Source organism: Nannobrachium achirus, assembly GCF_963921795.1.
Source record: "Nannobrachium achirus genome assembly, chromosome: 5".
NCBI lineage: Eukaryota > Metazoa > Chordata > Actinopteri > Myctophiformes > Myctophidae > Nannobrachium > Nannobrachium achirus.
In genome coordinates, this window is record NC_137814.1 from 55,996,679 (window position 1) to 56,015,646 (window position 18,968).

The 18,968-nt window shown below is 43.6% G+C and overlaps 1 protein-coding gene across 1 annotated transcript in view; it reads right to left on the reverse strand.

Moving 5' to 3' along the window:
- The window catches only part of ephb3a (eph receptor B3a), a gene marked incomplete at both ends in the record, with an annotated part of 142,970 nt that overhangs the window by 63,526 nt on the left and 60,476 nt on the right, over positions 1–18,968 (reverse strand). Inside the window, 3 exons of the mRNA XM_080726752.1 lie at positions 926–1,082; positions 4,896–5,020; positions 9,493–9,828. Coding sequence (XP_080582878.1) covers positions 926–1,082; positions 4,896–5,020; positions 9,493–9,828 — 618 coding nt within the window. The remainder of the gene's footprint in view (positions 1–925; positions 1,083–4,895; positions 5,021–9,492; positions 9,829–18,968) is intronic.

Consider the following 18,968-nt stretch of genomic DNA (forward strand, 5'->3'; position numbering starts at 1 on the left):
TTAAACCCCCTCCCCCTGTTTTTACTTATTTTTTCTTTTCTTTTTTCTTCTTTTACAAATTGAATCCTGAAAGCAGTCATGAGAGCCATGTTCAACATCTGTGTGGAAGAATGTAACAGATAATTGAGAACAGACTCAATAACACTGGTTCCCAAACTTTTTTTTTCAGCTCGAGGCCCAAAAGAGACTAAATTACATTTTGAATTCATAACTTTTTTATTTATTTTTTATATTTATGGAAAATGTGTTTCTAAAATATTGTGAAACATTTAGGTTTGTTCTGAACCGTCGTTCGGGGAAAAAAACTGCTCTAAAGCAGTGGTTCTCAACCTGTGGGTCGGGGCACCCAGAGGGGTCCCCACATGATGTTGGGGGGGGGGGGGGGGTCCCAGATGACAGAGAAGTGATAATTCAAGGACGCTTAAGACCATTACTGGTCATCAAAAGTTATTAGCGAACTAGAGTATAAAAACTGGTCAAACATTAGCCAAATTGTCAAATTAGAAATGAAAGAAAGAGGCAAAGAAATTGTGATTCTCAACCTTTTCAGGCCGCCAAAATAATCATATTTTAACTGGGGACCCTGATGAGCACTAAGAGTTGTGGCATTACATTTTGTATAACACGGTTCTATTGTGAAAATAGTAGATCTACATGCTCATTTAGATCGGCTATTTTCACAATTTCTGCCTCTAATATCGGTATTTGACAATTTGGTAGAGGTATTAAAAAGTCCTTAAATTGTCACTTTTGAAGTGTGCAGATCCCCTCTATACACTTAACCTTTATGTTGGTTTGTTTACCGTTGAGTGAGAAAACAATGTTGCACATTAAGTTCATCATCTGGGGACACCCCAAAATAATTTGGGCCCCCCCCCTAGGGGTCCTGAACCTCAGGTTGAGAACCACTGCTGTGCAGGCTTACTGTGCAGGCTGGTGGTGAAGTCCATGGGCGCGCTGTAGCGTCCGTAGCCGGCCACGGTGCGAGCGCGCACCTGCACCACGTAGGGCGTGGCGGCCCTCAGACCCTCCACCTGGCCAGAGCTGTACTGGGACGTCACCGTGTGGGACATGGCCTGGCCCTGCGGGAACAGGAGAATACAGAAGATGTCTTAAAAAGACATAAAGGTGGCCGCACAGCCAAAGTGCCAACATTTATTATAGGACAGGGGTCTTCAACGTTTTCAGGCCAAGGAACCCTAGGTTGAGAGAGAGACGAAGCAAGGACCCCCACAACCTGTTCATAGATTCCATATAGCAGGGTTCCCCAATTAGTTTTCCCCAAGGGCCAAATTATGTCTAGGGTACCAAGCCGAGGGCCACAGCATTGCAGGGGAAGACGGCGGCGTTCCCACTACTTCAGCGACTGCGACAGTTCAGATATTGTCGTTGTCGGGTATCCAAAACCATTTGTTTTGCATTTATCATTTTAAAAATGATTTAAACTAGTGAAAACAGCAGATCTACAAGCACACAACGCCTCGCGGTGCGAGGCGTTGTGTGCTTGTAGATCTGCTGTTTTCACTACTCTTGTGCGACGGCCTTGTATGATTTGCGTAAGAACGTACAAATTTGGAGATACAAGATTTCCACCCGACAACGACGATATACTAGTGTTGTTACTGCTCTTATACCACCATTATTACTGGGGTTGTTGTGGGCCAGACAGTAGCCCCCCGCGGGCCGCAAATGGCCCATGGGCCGCCTATTGGGGAACCCTGCCATATACTGTAGTTTCATTGTTTGACTGCACAATCATCAGTGTATTTTGGATTCATGTCAATCTTTGTCACTTGAACCGTCAATACATAACTTGACATTTCACTCTATACTTAGTCTGCTCTTTTTCCTCTACACCAAACGCCTTTGCCAAAAATAGCAGATCTACAAGCTCACAACGCCTCGCAGAGCGACCAGTGTTTCTTAATCTTTTCTGGCTTGAGTATCCCCTTTCCCTGATTTCTGAATACAAGCACCCCCTTTACCCAACAACATTTTGCTCATAAAACTGCAATAAAACCATAAATAGTGGTAGTCCTACATGATGCTGTGATAAACCATCCATTTCAAGAATATAAAATCACAAATAAGAAATGCAGTGAAAGAGTTTCAAAGTGTGTTTCCTGACTGAGCACTGAGCAGATTTATTTTCAACACTGTGGCCAAAACATTTCAGTCCAGTTTTCATGTCAATAACTATAAAACATTCAAACAACTTTCAAGTACATCCCAGTTGCCTGGTACCATGTAATTTGGGTTAGCAACTATTAGGCTCACACCAAGTTTGTGTCATCATTAAACATAACAGTAAATGTGTTTTTCCCCCTCCCTAATTCCTAGTTTTTAATTCTTTAACTATGATTTTTACATACATCTTTCTTTTTTGGGGGCCCCCATAGACTCCGCGGTGATGGGCAGATAGCTTACCGCTGTGCTACGCGAGCGCCCAATACAAACACACACACACTTTGAGCATAAACATTTCAAGGTTGTGTTGTGGTGGGATGTTTTCAGCTCAGATTTATTCCATCGCAGAGAAACATTAGTCTTTGATTTTTCTTACTTCTCTGGAGACGAGAGTACTTAGTCACAGGGTCAAGAATGAATGCTAAACGAGTACGGGGATCCCAATTAAGCCATTTAGGCCTAGAATTATTGAATGCTTTAACTATTGAAAAATAGCAGATATACAAGCTCACAGCGCAGCACCGAGTGCCGCGCTGCGAGCTTGTAGATCTGCTATTTTTTGAAAAATCATGATTATTTTTCTTTGAATATATCTATTTAAAAGCGAACATTTGTAACTCAAATATTTGCTTCTGGGTGGTCCATGGAACAACATATTTTGAGATGGGGGGTCCGCAGCCAAATACCTGTAATTTTGGGGGACCTTGACATGAAAAAGTTTGAGAACCACTGACTTAGAGGAAGGATTTAGAAGTCGGGTCAAAGATCGGGTCAAATATATTCAAAGACTTTTTCACGATTTAAAAAAAATAGCAGATCTACAAGCTCACAGTGCGGCACAGAGTGCTGCGCTATTTTTCAAAAGTTAAAGCATAACATAATGGTTAAAGTGGTTTAAATCTAACCAGGTCTCTGAGGGTTAATACAGTATGTCTCTAATTTTAGGCTAAATCTTTATTTATCACGAAACAAAATGTCGCAGCTGACGGATTTCAAAACATCATAACGGCTTAATTCATTACTCTGAGCTAATGTGGCGCTGCACACCGACAAATCGCCAATCTACAAGCTCGCGGCGCATTGCTGCGGGACACGTTGTGAGCTTGTAAATCACCAAACGTTCGGCGTTAAGATACCACCAGAGCTGCAACTATACGTGTAAATCCGGCTTAATCCGTTCATCTGGTCTCACTTGTTTGCTCCCTGGCTTCTTGACATGTTTATGTTTGTGTAACTAGAGATTTAATGCCTTGTTTGCAAGTTCCTTCTGAGGGCGGAGAGAAATCAAACACCGTGCAACATAAAGCAACGTAAAAGGACAGTTCACCTTCCTGAGAGATAGCGTGACCAATATGGCAGCAAGAGATGAGAAGGTACACTCCTCCGTATCTTTCACAAAGTGTTCGGATATGAGCTAATAATCTAATTATTCAGGCCTAGAATTATTGAATGCTTTAGCTATTGAAAAATAGCAGATATACAAGCTCACAGCGCGGCACCGAGTGCCGCGCTGCGAGCTTGTAGATCTGCTATTTTTGAAAAAGTCGTGAAAATGTGTGCCAATCTTTGACTATGTGTATTTTCAAAGCGAACATTTGTAACTCAAATTTTGCTTCTGGGTGGTCCCTGGAACTAAATATTTTGAGATGGGGGTCCATGGCCAAATAAATATCATTTTGGAAAAGGTTTGAGAACCACTGACATAGTAGTCTCTCAAGAACAGACTAACTGAGCTCCAGTTATTAAGTGAAAAGGACATTTTCTTTGATGATGGCTGGCCAGATTGCTGACATAGAAACATAGTTTTTTCAAAAAGTCTTAGAAGGATTCAAAAGACACTTATAGATTCGGGTCAAAATTCAAATTTTCACGATTTTTCAAAAATAGCAGATCTACAAGCTCGTGCCGCGCTGTGAGCTTGTATATCTGCTATTTTTCAATAGTTAAAGCATAAAATAATGATACACAATATAGTGTACCCGTTCTGAATGGGTTAATTAAAGGAGTAGTTCACCCCCAAATGACTTTTTTTCTATCGATTACTCATGCCATGGAGACCTGAGTTCAATAACACCCTGGCCAAGATATGACTTCCGCTTGGTTCCAAGATTTCTAGCGGAAGTGCTGCGTTTAACGGAAGTTACGTCATGCGGTGCGGGTCTGTTTACATTCCCCAGCGAAAAAGCTAAAATAGATTGTAGCTCTTAACTCGCTATTAATAGGTGTAACATCGCCTGAATCGCTGTTTTAGTTTATATATTGTTTATTGTGCGCACAACCGACGGAGCAGGAGACGTAGACATGATTTCCAGCGGGGAATATGTTTGCAGGAACACCGCACTGTGAAAAGAAGACCATATCTAACTGGACTTCATATGCGAATGCCCATATGTGGAGTAAGAGAGCCCATTATCTGTGCGGCTGTTTCAGACAGGGATCTCCATATATGGGTAACTGGTCCGATATACATCACTGGCGGCCAGATGGCCAAGAATTGGCACGACCTCCTCGCCCTTTAGGGCGACGTTGCCCTAAAGGGGGCGTCTTACTAGTATATATATTTCCGCTAGTTTTGGAGTGCAGGACACTATTGTACCAGCCAAAAAGAAGTTCAAATCACACACAGTAGTGAGATACAAGGTTTCCGCCGGCGACAGCCAGGATAAATAAGTATCATGGGGGCGGGCTGCTGTCTGTCTGTCTCTCACCCTCTCGTAGTATTTGATCTCGTAGTCCAGGATGACCCCGTTGGGCTTCTCCGGGGGCAGCCATGACAGACTGAGGGTGTCAGCGGTGGACCTCATCAGATGAACGGTGGGCACCGCCGACGGCGCTGCGATGGAAACAAAACACAACAGCTGGTTTTAATAAATGGCAAGCGTGTCATTCCAAAAATATCACGTCAAAAAAGGGTTTCCAGGAACAAATGGGTGGGTCGCTTTGTTGTTTTTCAAAGGGCAGCGGCAGGTGATTCAAAGTCCCGAGATGAATCGGTTTGATGTACCGCGTACTTTGTAATGAAACCATACTGAACTAGAAGCAGTGCTCTTCCGAGCACAGGTCTCCACCAGGCCGTGCGTCCTGGTTGTGCTACTGTATAATAGGCCAATGTAAAAAGGGTGGCATATGTTCTTCACCTTAGACCTTTCATGGCAATCGGACGCTGCATGCATGATTTGAAGCATTGTGTTCCAAAAATGTATTTTGCTAAAGTCTACCTGCTGGTGGCGCTATAACAGGCCAATGTGAAAAAGGTAGTATTTGTTCCTTGACCTAGTGGGAATATGTGTGGCAAATTTCACACTAATCGCAAGCTGCGTTGATGATTTGAGGTATTTTGTTCAAAAACGGAGCAATCCTGCAAACTTTGGAAGCCAACATTAGCCAATTAGGATGGAATATGAAATATCAGACGGATCGGACTTGATCACATGACTAGAGATACTGTGTACCGATTTGCATGATTTTTGGAGAAAATCTCAAGGAATAATAGGAAAAATTGTGTTTTACATAAGTCGGCCTCCTGGTGGCGCTATAAAAGGCTGATGTGAAAAATGCAGGGAAAGGATTTTTCCTTGGCCTCTAGGGAGTGCGCTTGCAAAGTTTGAAACTGATCGGTGGAGTTATAGGTAAAACCACAAATCGGCCTGTTATAGCGCCACCATGAGTCTGATTTCAAAAATTTGAAGTGGCATTTCTTCCTCGACCTAGTGGGAACGTGTGTGCGCGATTTCATGATAATTGCACTTTGAGTTTGGGATTTGAGGCATTTTGTTCAAAACGGCTCAATCCTACAAACTTTGGAAGACAATCTTAGCCAATCAGGATGGAATATGCAAAATCGGACAGATCCGTGTCGAGATACTGCCTACCGATTTGTAGGATTTTTGGACAAAATTTGTAAGAGTAGTGCACAGAAATGTGTTTTGCGAACATCAGCCACTAGGTGGCGCTAGAAAAGGCCCATTTGAAATATTTAGGGCAGAGGTTCTAGATTAGCCTTATTCACGGCCCGCCCACCTACTTCCGTTTCTCAGTTTTCCCCGGGTGCTGACTTCAATTTAGAAGGGGAAACTATACTGGACTTAAAGCCAACAAATCATTATTTCTAACAGTAAAGTAAATTATAGTGCTTTGTGCCGTTTAGTATCTTGTGTTCTTGATCATGCTAGCCGTATTTTATACTTTACTATTCGGAAATTGCATTAAATTTGCGATTTCTGTGCTAACTCCATAGGCTATGGTAGGATTTACCCCTTCAAAACGGGACTTCAGCACCCGGGGGATGCTGAGTGGGCGGGTCGTGAAATAGGGCTCACTTTGGCAGCGACCGGGCCAACGGCGACTGAGATTAGGTGCACACAAACTGCGAGGACACACGGACGCACGGACGCACGCATGCACGGACACACGGACGGACGAAGGGGAAAACATACTCTCCCCCATGCCTTCGGCTGGTGGAGACAATGATACATTCTCCAGGCCGTGACACCCCCCCTAAAATATATTTATATCACTTTTATCATGTCACACAAAACACGACACACTGGCAAAGCTACAAAAGACACCAAACTACAAAGCCACGTTTTGTAGCTTTGTAGCTGCTAGTGTGAAGTTGAAGCCAGCGCAACTACTGTACATCTTGTAGCTTTCTATACCTTTTAGTCTATCTTTTCGTCTGTATGTTCGTCTGGCTGGCGTCCTCTGAAAATGAACGGTGGCCTGCGGTTTTGTATCTGCTAGATACACATTATGGGATGTATGTGTCTGGCTGCAGACGCCGGTATGAAAATATGTTGTGCCACGATTTGCTGTTAAAGTGCTTTTAAAAAGATTAAAATTAGCCTCAATTAAGACGGCCGGCCCCTTTCAGCACCAACAACACCGTGCAAATAACCCGCTCCTCAACGGAGTTGGGAAGTTCTTCAACCAAACTCCGACCTCCCACGTTTACAACAACCTTGCAAAGTTTGACCTTTTCCCGCCCTATCTTCTCCTGGACTTCTTGCGTTGTCTCTAAATCATCTTAATTGCCAATCATTGCCAAGGGCCAATAAACACCCTTCCCGGGCAGACATATAGAAGCGGTATATAGGGCCAACAGCCAATGAAACGAGCGTCTTTGAGAAAAGGTGCTGACCAGTGCGGGCGGCGAGAGTGAGAGATATTAACCCATTTAGGTCTAGAATTATTGAATGCTTTAGCTATTGAAAAATAGCAGATATACAAGCTCACAGTGAGCTTGTAGATCTGCTATTTTTGAAAAATCATGACAAATTGTGCAAATCTTTGAATATATGCATTTTTAAAGCGAACGTTTGTAACTCAAATGTTGCTTCTGGGTGGTCCCTGGAACTAAATATTTTGAGATGGGGGTCCGTGGCCAAATAAATATCATTTTGCTGGTCCTTCACATGAAAAGGTTTGAGAACCACTGACATAGTAGTCTCTCGAGAACAGACTAACTGAGCTCCATTTAAGTGAAAAGGACCTTTTCTTTGACGATGGCTGGCCAGATTGCTGACATATAGAAACATAGGTTTTTCAAAAAGAAACCTTAGAAGGATTCAAAAGACGCTTATAGAATCGGGTCAAAATTCGAATTTTCACGATTTAAAAAAAATAGCAGATCTACAAGCTCGCAGCGCGGCACTCGGTGCCGCGCTGTGAGCTTGTATATCTGCTATTTTTCAATAGTTAAAGCATAAAACAATGACACACAATAATGTGTACCCGTTCTGAATGGGTTAAGTGGGGGACGCGCTGACGAGGTGACATTCATTAAGAGATATTAAGAGCGTTATAAGACGACGTGCGCGGAGTGCTGATGGCGGGAGACGTACGCCATAAATTCGCTCACTTTGAACAATAAACTCCTGAAACTGAGAGCTATCGCATACGCGCTACCTCTTAATGACGGTGCTCAGGCCGGTGTTTACAGACCGTGGTAATAGTTAGGACCGTAAAAACTGCCACTGAGAGTGACATTGACTGGTCGGGGAGAAGATTTACCAAGCGCCTCCCGTTCGATGGCTGGACGTTAAGTGTTATTGATCGACGCGGTGCCGCCGATCGACTCCGCTTTGTTCGGGACGCCTCAGATGATATCGACTTTGTGATTTTTTTACGATACTGGCTCTCGTTGTTCGTGGACCCGCCACCAGCGGTCCAAATATAGATCATTAACGGGCTAGTGACTCTGAGAGTGTACAAACGGACCTGTACACTCTCAGATGAAATTAACACAGATTTTTTTATTTTATGGTTTGGTGTGTGACTTTGGACAAAGTCGCTATATAAATGCTCCATTTACCAACTGGGGATCCTGTGGACTAACGCAAGTCAAACTGGGGGGTGCTAAAGGAAATATTGCGCTGTCAAATACTGATGTTATCATTTAGTGATTGCATGGGAGCCATTATTTTTTACTATGATGTTCCATTCCCTCCAAGCCCAGACTATTTGTAGCACAATGGCCAGAGAGCTTTGATCTCTGATCTAAGTAGCCTGAGGTATTACTCCTTTTGTTAGGGAGATAAGCCAACCGTCTGTGAGGGTGTGGTCCTGGAAGGTGAAACAGTCTGGGAGTGCTTTGGGACTCTGAGGGAGCTCAGGGGTCATGCCCTCTGTCTGGGGCTTGGGTGACAGGAAAAAGCCTGTTTGTCTTTCTATGCTGTTGGAATTCGCGATAAACACCAGTTTGATTCCCGCCACCGTCAGAAAGACATCTGTGTGGTGAAGTGAATGAATAGGTCACCACTTATTACCCCAGCCCTGACACCGCCGAACTGCCCTTGAGCAATATGCGCTGAATCCCCAATAGGGATGGGATGATAATCGATATTATCGTTTGTCGTAATAAAAAACACTCACAATAATCGTAATTTGGAGATTTTAATTTATCGTGAAATTGTCCTCCCGTCATGCACTGGGATCAATTCACCTTTTATTTGCCGAGCTGCATATCCAGTACCATTTAAACCCACTATAATTGGTCAAATGGACCTGGAAATAACATACTTGAAACTACTCTTTTTTTCACTCTCTACCAAATCTCTTTGCCAAAAAATAGCCGATCTACAAGCTCACAAAGTGTCGCGTTGCGACGCATTGTGAGCTTGAAGATCTGTTATTTTTTGGGCAATGTTCTGCCCCAGGATAATGGAGGTTTGGGATATTTTGATTATCTCGATAATATCGTAAATCGTGATTTCTTTGGTCACAATAATCGTCATATGAAATCTTCACATCGTCCCATCCCTATTGAGAAGCAGTGTGTTCTCTATGCTCATGCAGTGAACTGACCGGCCTGGTTGGTGGTGATGTTGACGGTGGAGTAGCGGGGCGGGGTGGGGCTCTTCCCGGACACGCCGTTGACCGCCTGCACCTCGAAGCTGTAGCGCGTGTGTGCCAGCAGGTTGCGCACCACCACCTTCTTCTGCCGCAGGCCCAGGCGCCGCGGCGCGATGTCCACGTTGTCGTCGCAGCGCGTGCACGCGCCCCGCTCCCGCGCGCACTTCTTGCACACCACGTTGTACACCAGGTCGCTGCGGCCGCCCGTGTCCTCAGGCTCCTCCCACTCCAGAGACAGCGAGGTCTCGTTGACGTTGGAGATGACGCTCTGGGGGGCCAGCGGCACGGCTGGAGAGAGAGAGAGACACACACACTTTGTTCTTTGTTCTGTCGTTTTGTTTGTTTGTTTGTTTGTTAGGTTTGAAGATTATCTCTACATTCTTCTTTCTTGTTAATATGTAAAATACTACTGTATGTAGTAAGGATAGGCAATCAATAAGCATTAAGCTTCTGCCTATACCTTTTCAATACCTTTTTGAACAGGCTAAAAAGGAAACAAATGACTTGTAATGTCTCATTGAACAAGGAGTACTGAAATAATCTATTCATTCATTCATTCAAAAATTCCCCCTCTTCTGTGTTGCATAGAATTGAAGGATTGATTTGGGGGTTTGTATTGTAAAGTACAACTTCATGACATCACACATTGTACTTTACAATACAAACCCCAAAATCAATCTTCCAGTTCTAGGCAACACAGAAGGGGGGAACTTTTTTTCTATTTCCACACAACTCCTCTAAGGTATATTAATGACATAGTTCAATATTGAAAATGGGTGGTCTTCCCCTTTAAGCACACCAGAAAACATCAGTAATCAACTGCAATCGACTAATCAAGGGCATAAATAGTTGCATCAGATGTGCAACCTGGCCTGACTAGAAGTTGACTTGTTGACTGTGATTAGAGCAGTTAGAAACATGGCTAAGTCTAAGGAATGGTCAGAAAAGTTCAGAGAAGAGATTATTGCTTTGCACAAAAAAGGAAAAGGATATAAAACAATTGCAAAGGTGCTGAATGTTCCAAAAAGTGTGGTTTTGAGCATAGTTCACAAGTTCTAAGTTAAAGGAACAGTGGCTGCACTAATAAACCTAATTCTCAGAGGGGGTTGAATAATTTAAAAGCACAACGGTAGATAGATACCTTTATAATCCCACAGGGGAAAAAGCAGTCGCCCAGAGGCGGTGCAGAAGTTAAGGTTACAAAGTTAAAGGTAAAAGTATAAAAAAGAAAAAGGACTGATGTGTACAGCGAAAAATGAGGCAAACAAAGCAAAAAATTAAATAATAAGAAGCATCAACAATACAGAGCAACGGTAAATGGAGATAAAACCAAATAAAGTGTCCATAACATTCAGTGCTACATAAGTGTTTCATCATTATCTCGTCATAACATAAATTATAATAGATATAAATTATAATACTACTAATCAGGCTAGTGCCAAACAAAAAGTGTCCATTGGTCCAAAAAGCATGAGAAGTGACATGTGCTGACAGAACCCCGCCCTAGGAAGGTCATTAGAGGTCAGAGTCTTGAAACAACAATTGTTCCAGTTACAGTTGTCCTGGCCAAGCTGACATATCACTTGACGATTATTTGTCACACCAATAATCATCTCTCAACAACAGATGCAGTCCCTTTTCTTTGACGATGGCTAGCCAGATTGCACCAATAATTGTGATTAATAATTGTGTTTTGGGCAAGGAACATTGGAACATTATGTGACTGATTGTGAATAGTGCAGAGTAATTTTCTTCATTTCATATGAAAGCAGGGAATCAAAATGGAGTTGTTTGACCCAGCGGTTTTGGAGATAGATATGGCTTATAGAGTGATGTCTTACAGAGATACAGAGAGAGCTGAGAAAACAGCCTCCAAGCTGTTTTCAGGCAATCATTATAATAATTTTGATAGGTTTAAACACAGTACACACACACACACACACACACACACACACACACACACACACACACACACACACACACACACACACACACACACACACACACACACACACACACACACACACACACACACACACACACACGCATGTGCATACACACACACACACACACACGCATGTGCATACACTCAAACACGCGTAGAGTAAGTAGAGATTTAGTTATTATGCAAAGTAAGTACATTCACTCAAGTACTTTTTTTTAGGTACTTTGAGTATTTCCAATACTCAAATATTGTATTTATTACTCTACTACAATTGCTTGAAAAGATTGCTAGCTACAGTACTTTGTAGATTTATATTACAAAACACAATTAAGCCTTATTTTATGCCACGCATTTTCGGAGGATTTCTAAGACTTTTGACTTTTTCCAAAAAATCTATTTTGATGGCAATAGCTCTTTGTTTTACTCCGAGCCAAAATAAGCCAGAATTTCTACATTTGCTACCACCACAGCCCTCCAAGCAGTTCATTAAGTATAATATCGTCACTGTCGGGCAGAAACCTCGTATCTCCAAGTTTCAAATTTGTACATTCTTTTCGCAAAGTAAAGCCCTGCTTCATCATACAAGGCTGTCGCACAAAAGTTGTGAAAACAGCTGATCTACAAGCACACAACGCCTCGCGGTGTGTACTTGTAGATCGGCTGTTTCCACTAGTTTAAATCATTTTAAAAATGATAAATACAAAACAAACGGTTTTGGACATACAAGGTTTCCACCGACAACGGCGATATTCTCCTTGCTCCAATACTATACTGTACTGTATGTCAGGGGGAAAAAAAACGTGGTGTAATAATCTCCTGCTAAGAGGCTGGCACACGGCACTATTTCATGTACAAAAGAAAGGCTTCACTATAAAATAATCCTATTGCTTTTTTAGAAAAGAGCTTTTTACCCCCCATCAAGAGCTATAATGAAACACTTTATACATCTCAGTGAAATTTTTAAGGATCATGCGCAAGCAGGACTTGGGTAAAAGTAATATAAAAAACGTCCTTTGGAAACAGATGATATAAATCAATAAATCATCACATGCAGGAGACGGCGAGCTGGGGGAGTGGGATTTTATCCGTTTCCGAGGCAAACATAATGCCGATTTCAGGCAGCCATTATGAAGAAACGTCCCCCGCGCACAAAGACTCGGCTACGCATAAACAGCAACATAAATAGTTCTACACGGCAGCCTCGACGACTCGCCGCTATCACAGAACCTTGGATAACCCGCTGATACCTGAGGTTCAATGAAATGACTACAAACAAGACATATGGTGCTTCTTTGGGGTTTAAATCCTATTAGTAGACCTTGCATCTGAAATGTGCTTTTCCTATGTGAACTGCTAATAAAGTAGTGAATAATCAATCAATCAATCAAGGCTGATTCTAAAAAAAAGTCTTCCAAATCCTAATACAAAGTTTCTGAAGTGAAAACTGATGTTGCTGGGGCGCCCGCTGGCCTAGTGGTCAAGGCGCATACCACATACTAGGCTATGATGCCTGCTGGCGTCGCCGGTTCGATTCCCGATCCGGACGACCTTTGCCACATGCCGTTCCCCTTCTCTCTCCCCATTTCCTGTCAGTCTATTGTCCTATCAAATAAAGGCATAAAAATCCCAAAAAAACAAATCTTTAAAACTGATGTTGCTGTGAGCTTGTAGATCTGCTATTCTTTTTTTTTATAGACAATTTACAATTACAATAGAGGGTTTTGACAGCCCATACATCCAAACAGAAAAGTCCTATCTGATTGCATTAGACAATGTTAAATGACGTTAAACTCATTTTGCCACTCACTTTATGCATGCGCATTACCCTCTATTTAGGCATTTAGCAGACACCTTTAATCCAGAGCGATTCAAAACAAGCAAGGACAGCAAGGTTACACATCCCTCGCATAGAAAAAGTAACCTAAAATAATCTACACACCGAGAACCTGTTATCAGTCTAATAGCAGCATAGCAGCCAAAGTATGAAACATGGCTAAAATGTAAAACGCCATCAGACGCTCTCACGGATTGAAGGGGATAATGGAGCATGAGGAATGGCAGCAGAATTCATTTTCTTCAGCAGCACGCCCACAGGGCCACCGCATCTCAATAAACACTCCTGGAGTTTGACTAAAGAGCCTCGCAAAACTAAAAGAAATACAAAATATATATATATCGTCGTTGTCGGGTGAAAACCTTGTATGTCCAAAACCGTTCGTTTGCAATTTTTCATTTTAAAAATGATTCAAACTAGTGAAAACAGCCGATCTACAAGCACACAACGCCTCGCGGTTTTGTGCGACGGCCTTGTATGATGAAGCAGGGCTTTTTACTTTGCGAAAGAACGTACACATTTGAAACTTGAAGATACGAGGTTTCCACCCGACAACGACGATATATATGTATGATCACCTCTCAGGGGCGACAACAAAGTTTAGGACCAGCGGACTCGACTTTCATCCTATTAACTGAGGCGAGGAGCAAGAGTTGCTCTCTCTGTCTCTCTCTCTCTCTCTCTCTCTCTCTCTCTCTCTCTCTCTCAAACACGTTCCGCTGGGGGAAAGAGAAAAATCAATCTGGTGTCAGTGAAGGGAAGGAGAGAGACACAACACACCAGCGCGTGGAGCGGTCAGTGGTGGCTTCTGTACCAAAGTATAGACACTCCCTGTCAACTAAGTTACTCAACTACTTTCAAAGTGAAAGTTTTCTCTGTCAGATTTGCGCTCGAGTTAAACACACAGTGGTGTGTTCTACCTGGGGCGGCCGCGGCTCAGGAGGGAGAGCTGGTCGTCCACTGATCTGTGGGGTCGGGGGTTCGAATCCCGACTCCTCCTCCTGTCCACGTGTCGAGGTGTCCTTGGGCAAGACACTGAACCCCACACTGCTTCCAATGAGTCGGTCGGTGTCAGCTTATTGCCACCATCGGGGTGTGAATGTGGGAAGTGAGGAGGACGCTTGTTTGCCGCATCGCCTCCCCATGTATGAATGAACCATTGTAAACAGTGTTACCAGATGGGAAATGTTGAATTATCGTACCGGAGGCTCAGAATTATCGTATTTGACATGAAACTATCGTACACGGACAAAAAAAGAGAAATCACTCCCGTAAAAACGTAATTTCACCAAAAAATGCGTCGTTAGTGTAAGAAACGACCTCGTTTTAGACTCCTGCGTGACAAAAACGCATCAGATATGCTGTGTGGAGGCAGGCAACTTCTTGGAGCTTACACAAATAAAAGCCTGAAACTGGTCTGGAAAGATGCAACCAGTGTTTTTAATGCCTCCATGTACAGATCTAGGGTCAGATTGACTGATTTCCTGGCTTATTTTGAGAAGCCAAACCAGATCCCAGATCAGCAGCCAGGGAAAATAGTGAATTCACGCTCTTTTTGATGATATGCCGAAATTATCGTACATTTGGGCATTTTTGGAATTATTGATCGTACATCGTACAGAGGGTCAAATTATCGTACAAATACGATAATTATCGTACGTCTGGCAACACTGATTGTAAAGCGCTTTGAGTACTTAGAAAAGTGCTATAAAATGCAAAATAAAAGTATAAATTATAAGTGCATTTTATTTTGAATATCGAACAACAATAGTGTCTATCTAAATCTACAAGCTCATCGCGACACGTTGTTTTTGTGAGCTTGTAGATTATAGGGAGGATCCCCAGGGGGGGTCCCCAAATTATTTTGGGGGGTCCCCAGATGATTAACCTAATGTGCAACATTATTTTCTCACTCAACAATAAACAAACCAACATAAGGTTTAAGCGTATAGAGGCAGTAGCGCTTTGGAGGCCGGACGCGACCGGACGCCGTGTGGTCGGAAAAATTCCCACTGGACGCACGGACGGCACCGAACGGTGCACGACCGTGTAAACGCGTGCGTAAATAAATATGATTATTTTGGGGGTTGCGGCCTAAAAAGGTTGAGAACCACTGTTATAAGGGACCTCCATCACCCCTCCCATGGCCTGTTTGCCCCCCTACCTTCTGGGAAGAGGTACAGGAGCATAAAGGCTAGAACGAGCAGGATGCGGAGTAGCTTCTTCCCGAGTGCAGTGAGGACTGTGCACTGTGAAATGCACAACAGCACTTTACTAAGACTGTGCTGGTAACTTTTTAAAGGATTGCAGCATGGCACTTAACCTACAGTATCTCGTCACTGTCGGGCAGAAACCTCGTTTCTCCAAGTTTGTTTTTCGCAAAGTAAAGCACTGCTTCATCACACAAGGCCGTCGCACAAAAGTTGTGAAAACAGCAGATCTACGAGCACACAACGCCTCGCAGCGCGAGGCGTTGTGCGCTCGTAGATCGGCTGTTTTCACTAGTTTAAATCATTTTTAAAATGATAAATACAAAACTAACGGTATTCGGACGTACAAGCTTTTCACCCGACAACGACGATAAGTTTATGCCGTTTTTAGTTTTAGGACCTTTTTATGTTTCTCGATGTTTTTATGTTGCACTGCAAGTGACCGAGGGGGAACGATGTTTCATCTTCTGCATGTACAAGTATACGGAGAAAGCGACGAATAAAGCGACTCTAAGATTCCAAAAGTACAGCTACTCAAAGTAAATGTACTTCATCATGGGTGTCCACCAGGGCCGCCCTGCAGGGCTTTGAGGACGTCTCCATTCCATCCTGCTCCTACACAGATCAAACCAGCCGTCCGGAGAGTTCAGGCTGGCTGGCCGCAAGCGAGCGAGGGCTTCTGTTCTGCTCGCCCTGTCCTTTCTAATTAGGCCGACACCGCTTGGAGTGGAGCCTCTTCTAATTGGACACAAGCTATAACACACACGGATGGCGCGCGCGCGCACACACGTGCACGCACGTGCACACACACACACACACCCACACACGCGCGCACAGACACACACACACACACACACACACACACACACACACACACACACACACACACACACACACACACACACACGCACGCGCGCGGATGGCACACACGGAGCCTGAGCTGCCAGCCATGCTCTGCGGCCAGGACTCTCATAGAGCAACATACACTACCACTTCCACCCTTGCGAGGCGCAAACGAATACATTGGCGCAGTTTCTAGATTGTGTGGGTGTGGGTGTGGGTGTGGGTGGGTGCGTGTGCGTGTGCGTGTGTGTGTGTGTGTGTGTGTGTGTGTGTGTGGAGGGGGGTATCGCATGGGTATGCCCATTCCTGCAATGTCATTTCAACATATTGCTTATCGTCGTTGTCAGGTGAAAACCTTGTATGTCCATAACTGTTCGTTTTGCATTCATCATTTGAAAAAATTAATTAAACTAGTGAAAACAGCCGATCTACAAGCACACAACGCCGTTGTGTGCTTGTAGATCTGCTGTTTTACTACTTTTGTGCGACGGCCTTGTATGATAAATCATGGCTTTACTTACACATTTGAAACTTGGAGATACAAGGTTTCCACCCGACAGCGACGTTATGTCGGGTGGACACCACGTATGTCCAAAACTGTTACTTTTCAGGTTTCAACCTCTAAACTCCAGTAGATCGACTCCAGCAGATCTACAAGCTAAATACACGTAGCTTCGCGTTTTTTCGAGCTTGCAGATCTGCCACTTTTGATAACAAAAGGGACATGCTGTTACATAATAGCTATTTGCCACTGTCCATTTTGCATGGACATTAGGGGTCGACAGATATGGGATTTTCATGTTCGATTTCGATAAGTTATAATCAAAGAGGCCGATAACCGATATTATGAACCGATATGCATTTTAAGTAAAAAAATAAAAAAATGTATCCCCTAATTTGAAATAGTGGTTAATTAATTTATATATTTTTCCCATCCTAAATGTCTAGAGGCTCTCATCTAGTCGCCACATACTAGAATATCGTTAAAAACGTATTCCGCAGCAGGAAATCGGTGAAAATCAGTAACCAATAAGCAATAAATAAATAAATTATAAAAAGAATATATAGACTTTTTTTTCCAACTTTTTTTTTTCGATAGATATTTTGCAATATTAATAAATGTTTGAATATCGACTTCGATTATCGCCCGTTTCGATAATCGGTCGATCCCTAATGGACATATACCCAAAGCCATGTATCAGAACGGCTAGCACCACTCAAAAAGTTAAAGTTATACCATGTAACTTTTTTTATAAAACAAATCTTAAAATTGTCCTAACTGTTAAATCGCTAAAGTTTTAGAACACCCACTCTGTTATTTTCAGCTTCTGAAGCCTTCTCTTTATATGTTTTCTTCTAAGCAGTGACAGGGGCGGGATTTCCCGGCAAAATGACGTAATCTGCATCATCTGTATACGTTGTGTATACGTTGGCCAATCACATCGAAGATCATACACACATGATACACTACCGGCCAATAACCGACTCTTCAGGAAGTAGCTTCCCTCAGCAACCAGTGTTTACGATGGTGAAGGATTCTTAACCTCTTATTCCCCAAATCCTGCTCAGATAATTACGTTCTACCACTCCATGGATTCGTATCGGTCGCGGTGGTTTGCGGCGCCGCTCCGGTGGTCCGCGGCGGTGGTCCGCGGTGACTCCGGGCGAAAAACGGGCGAAAAACTGACGAAAAAAGCAATACCGCGACTGACCACTAGTTTAGCAACTTACACAGTATAGCTTTAAAATATGGAAATGTTTCTTCCTGACAGCAACGATTTGTGTCTTTAACAGTCTGTTGCTATCCACCTGCCGGCCGGCCTGCCTGCCTGCCTGCCTGCCTGCCTGCCTGCCTGTCTACACAGTCCAAAGTGTTCCACGCGAGAGTGACAGTCACGGGCCGTGTGTATCGTTTAGTGCGGTTGAAAAAGGCCTCTTGTGTGGGGGAGGGGTCTGAGAGGAGAGGGCGGGGCATCTCACGCGGTCAAGGCCGCACATGTCGGGTCGAAAGAAGAAGATGTCAGTTCCCATCAGCGCAATTTTGCCGGCTGCGTCTCCGAGAAGCCTGTCTCGGCGCGGGAGAAACAGAGGCGGACAGCGAGGTCAGTGTCAAGTCGGACCACGCGGACCTAGTTATCGGAGAAGGCGCTCTGTGTGGCGTTCCTGATTTATTCTACGCGCCGCCGATAAATGTGTCCGGTGGAGCAGGGAAGGCTGCTAGATTCAACTCCCCCAGCCTGCGGCCGCCCATCACACGACTCTGTGCTACAAACCGAGAAATATCCACGCACGAAGAAAGCGAGCACAAGCTACAGTAGCTAGCGATGATGCACTTTGTCACTGAAAGCACCCATGGGACAAATCAATAGATAAGAGTAGAAGCTGTTTGGGTTGGAATTTAGTTGCCTCCTTACACACATTTCTGTGTTGTCACTGTTGGGAGCGTGTCGATATTTCAACTTAAAATGTGTTTGTTCTATGTTCCATTTGTTCGATGCAGATGAATTTTAACCTGGTGAAATGCTAACCTGCCGACGCTGGTGAATGCTAACCTGGTGAATGTTAACCACTATGCCTAAACCTAACCCAAACCCAA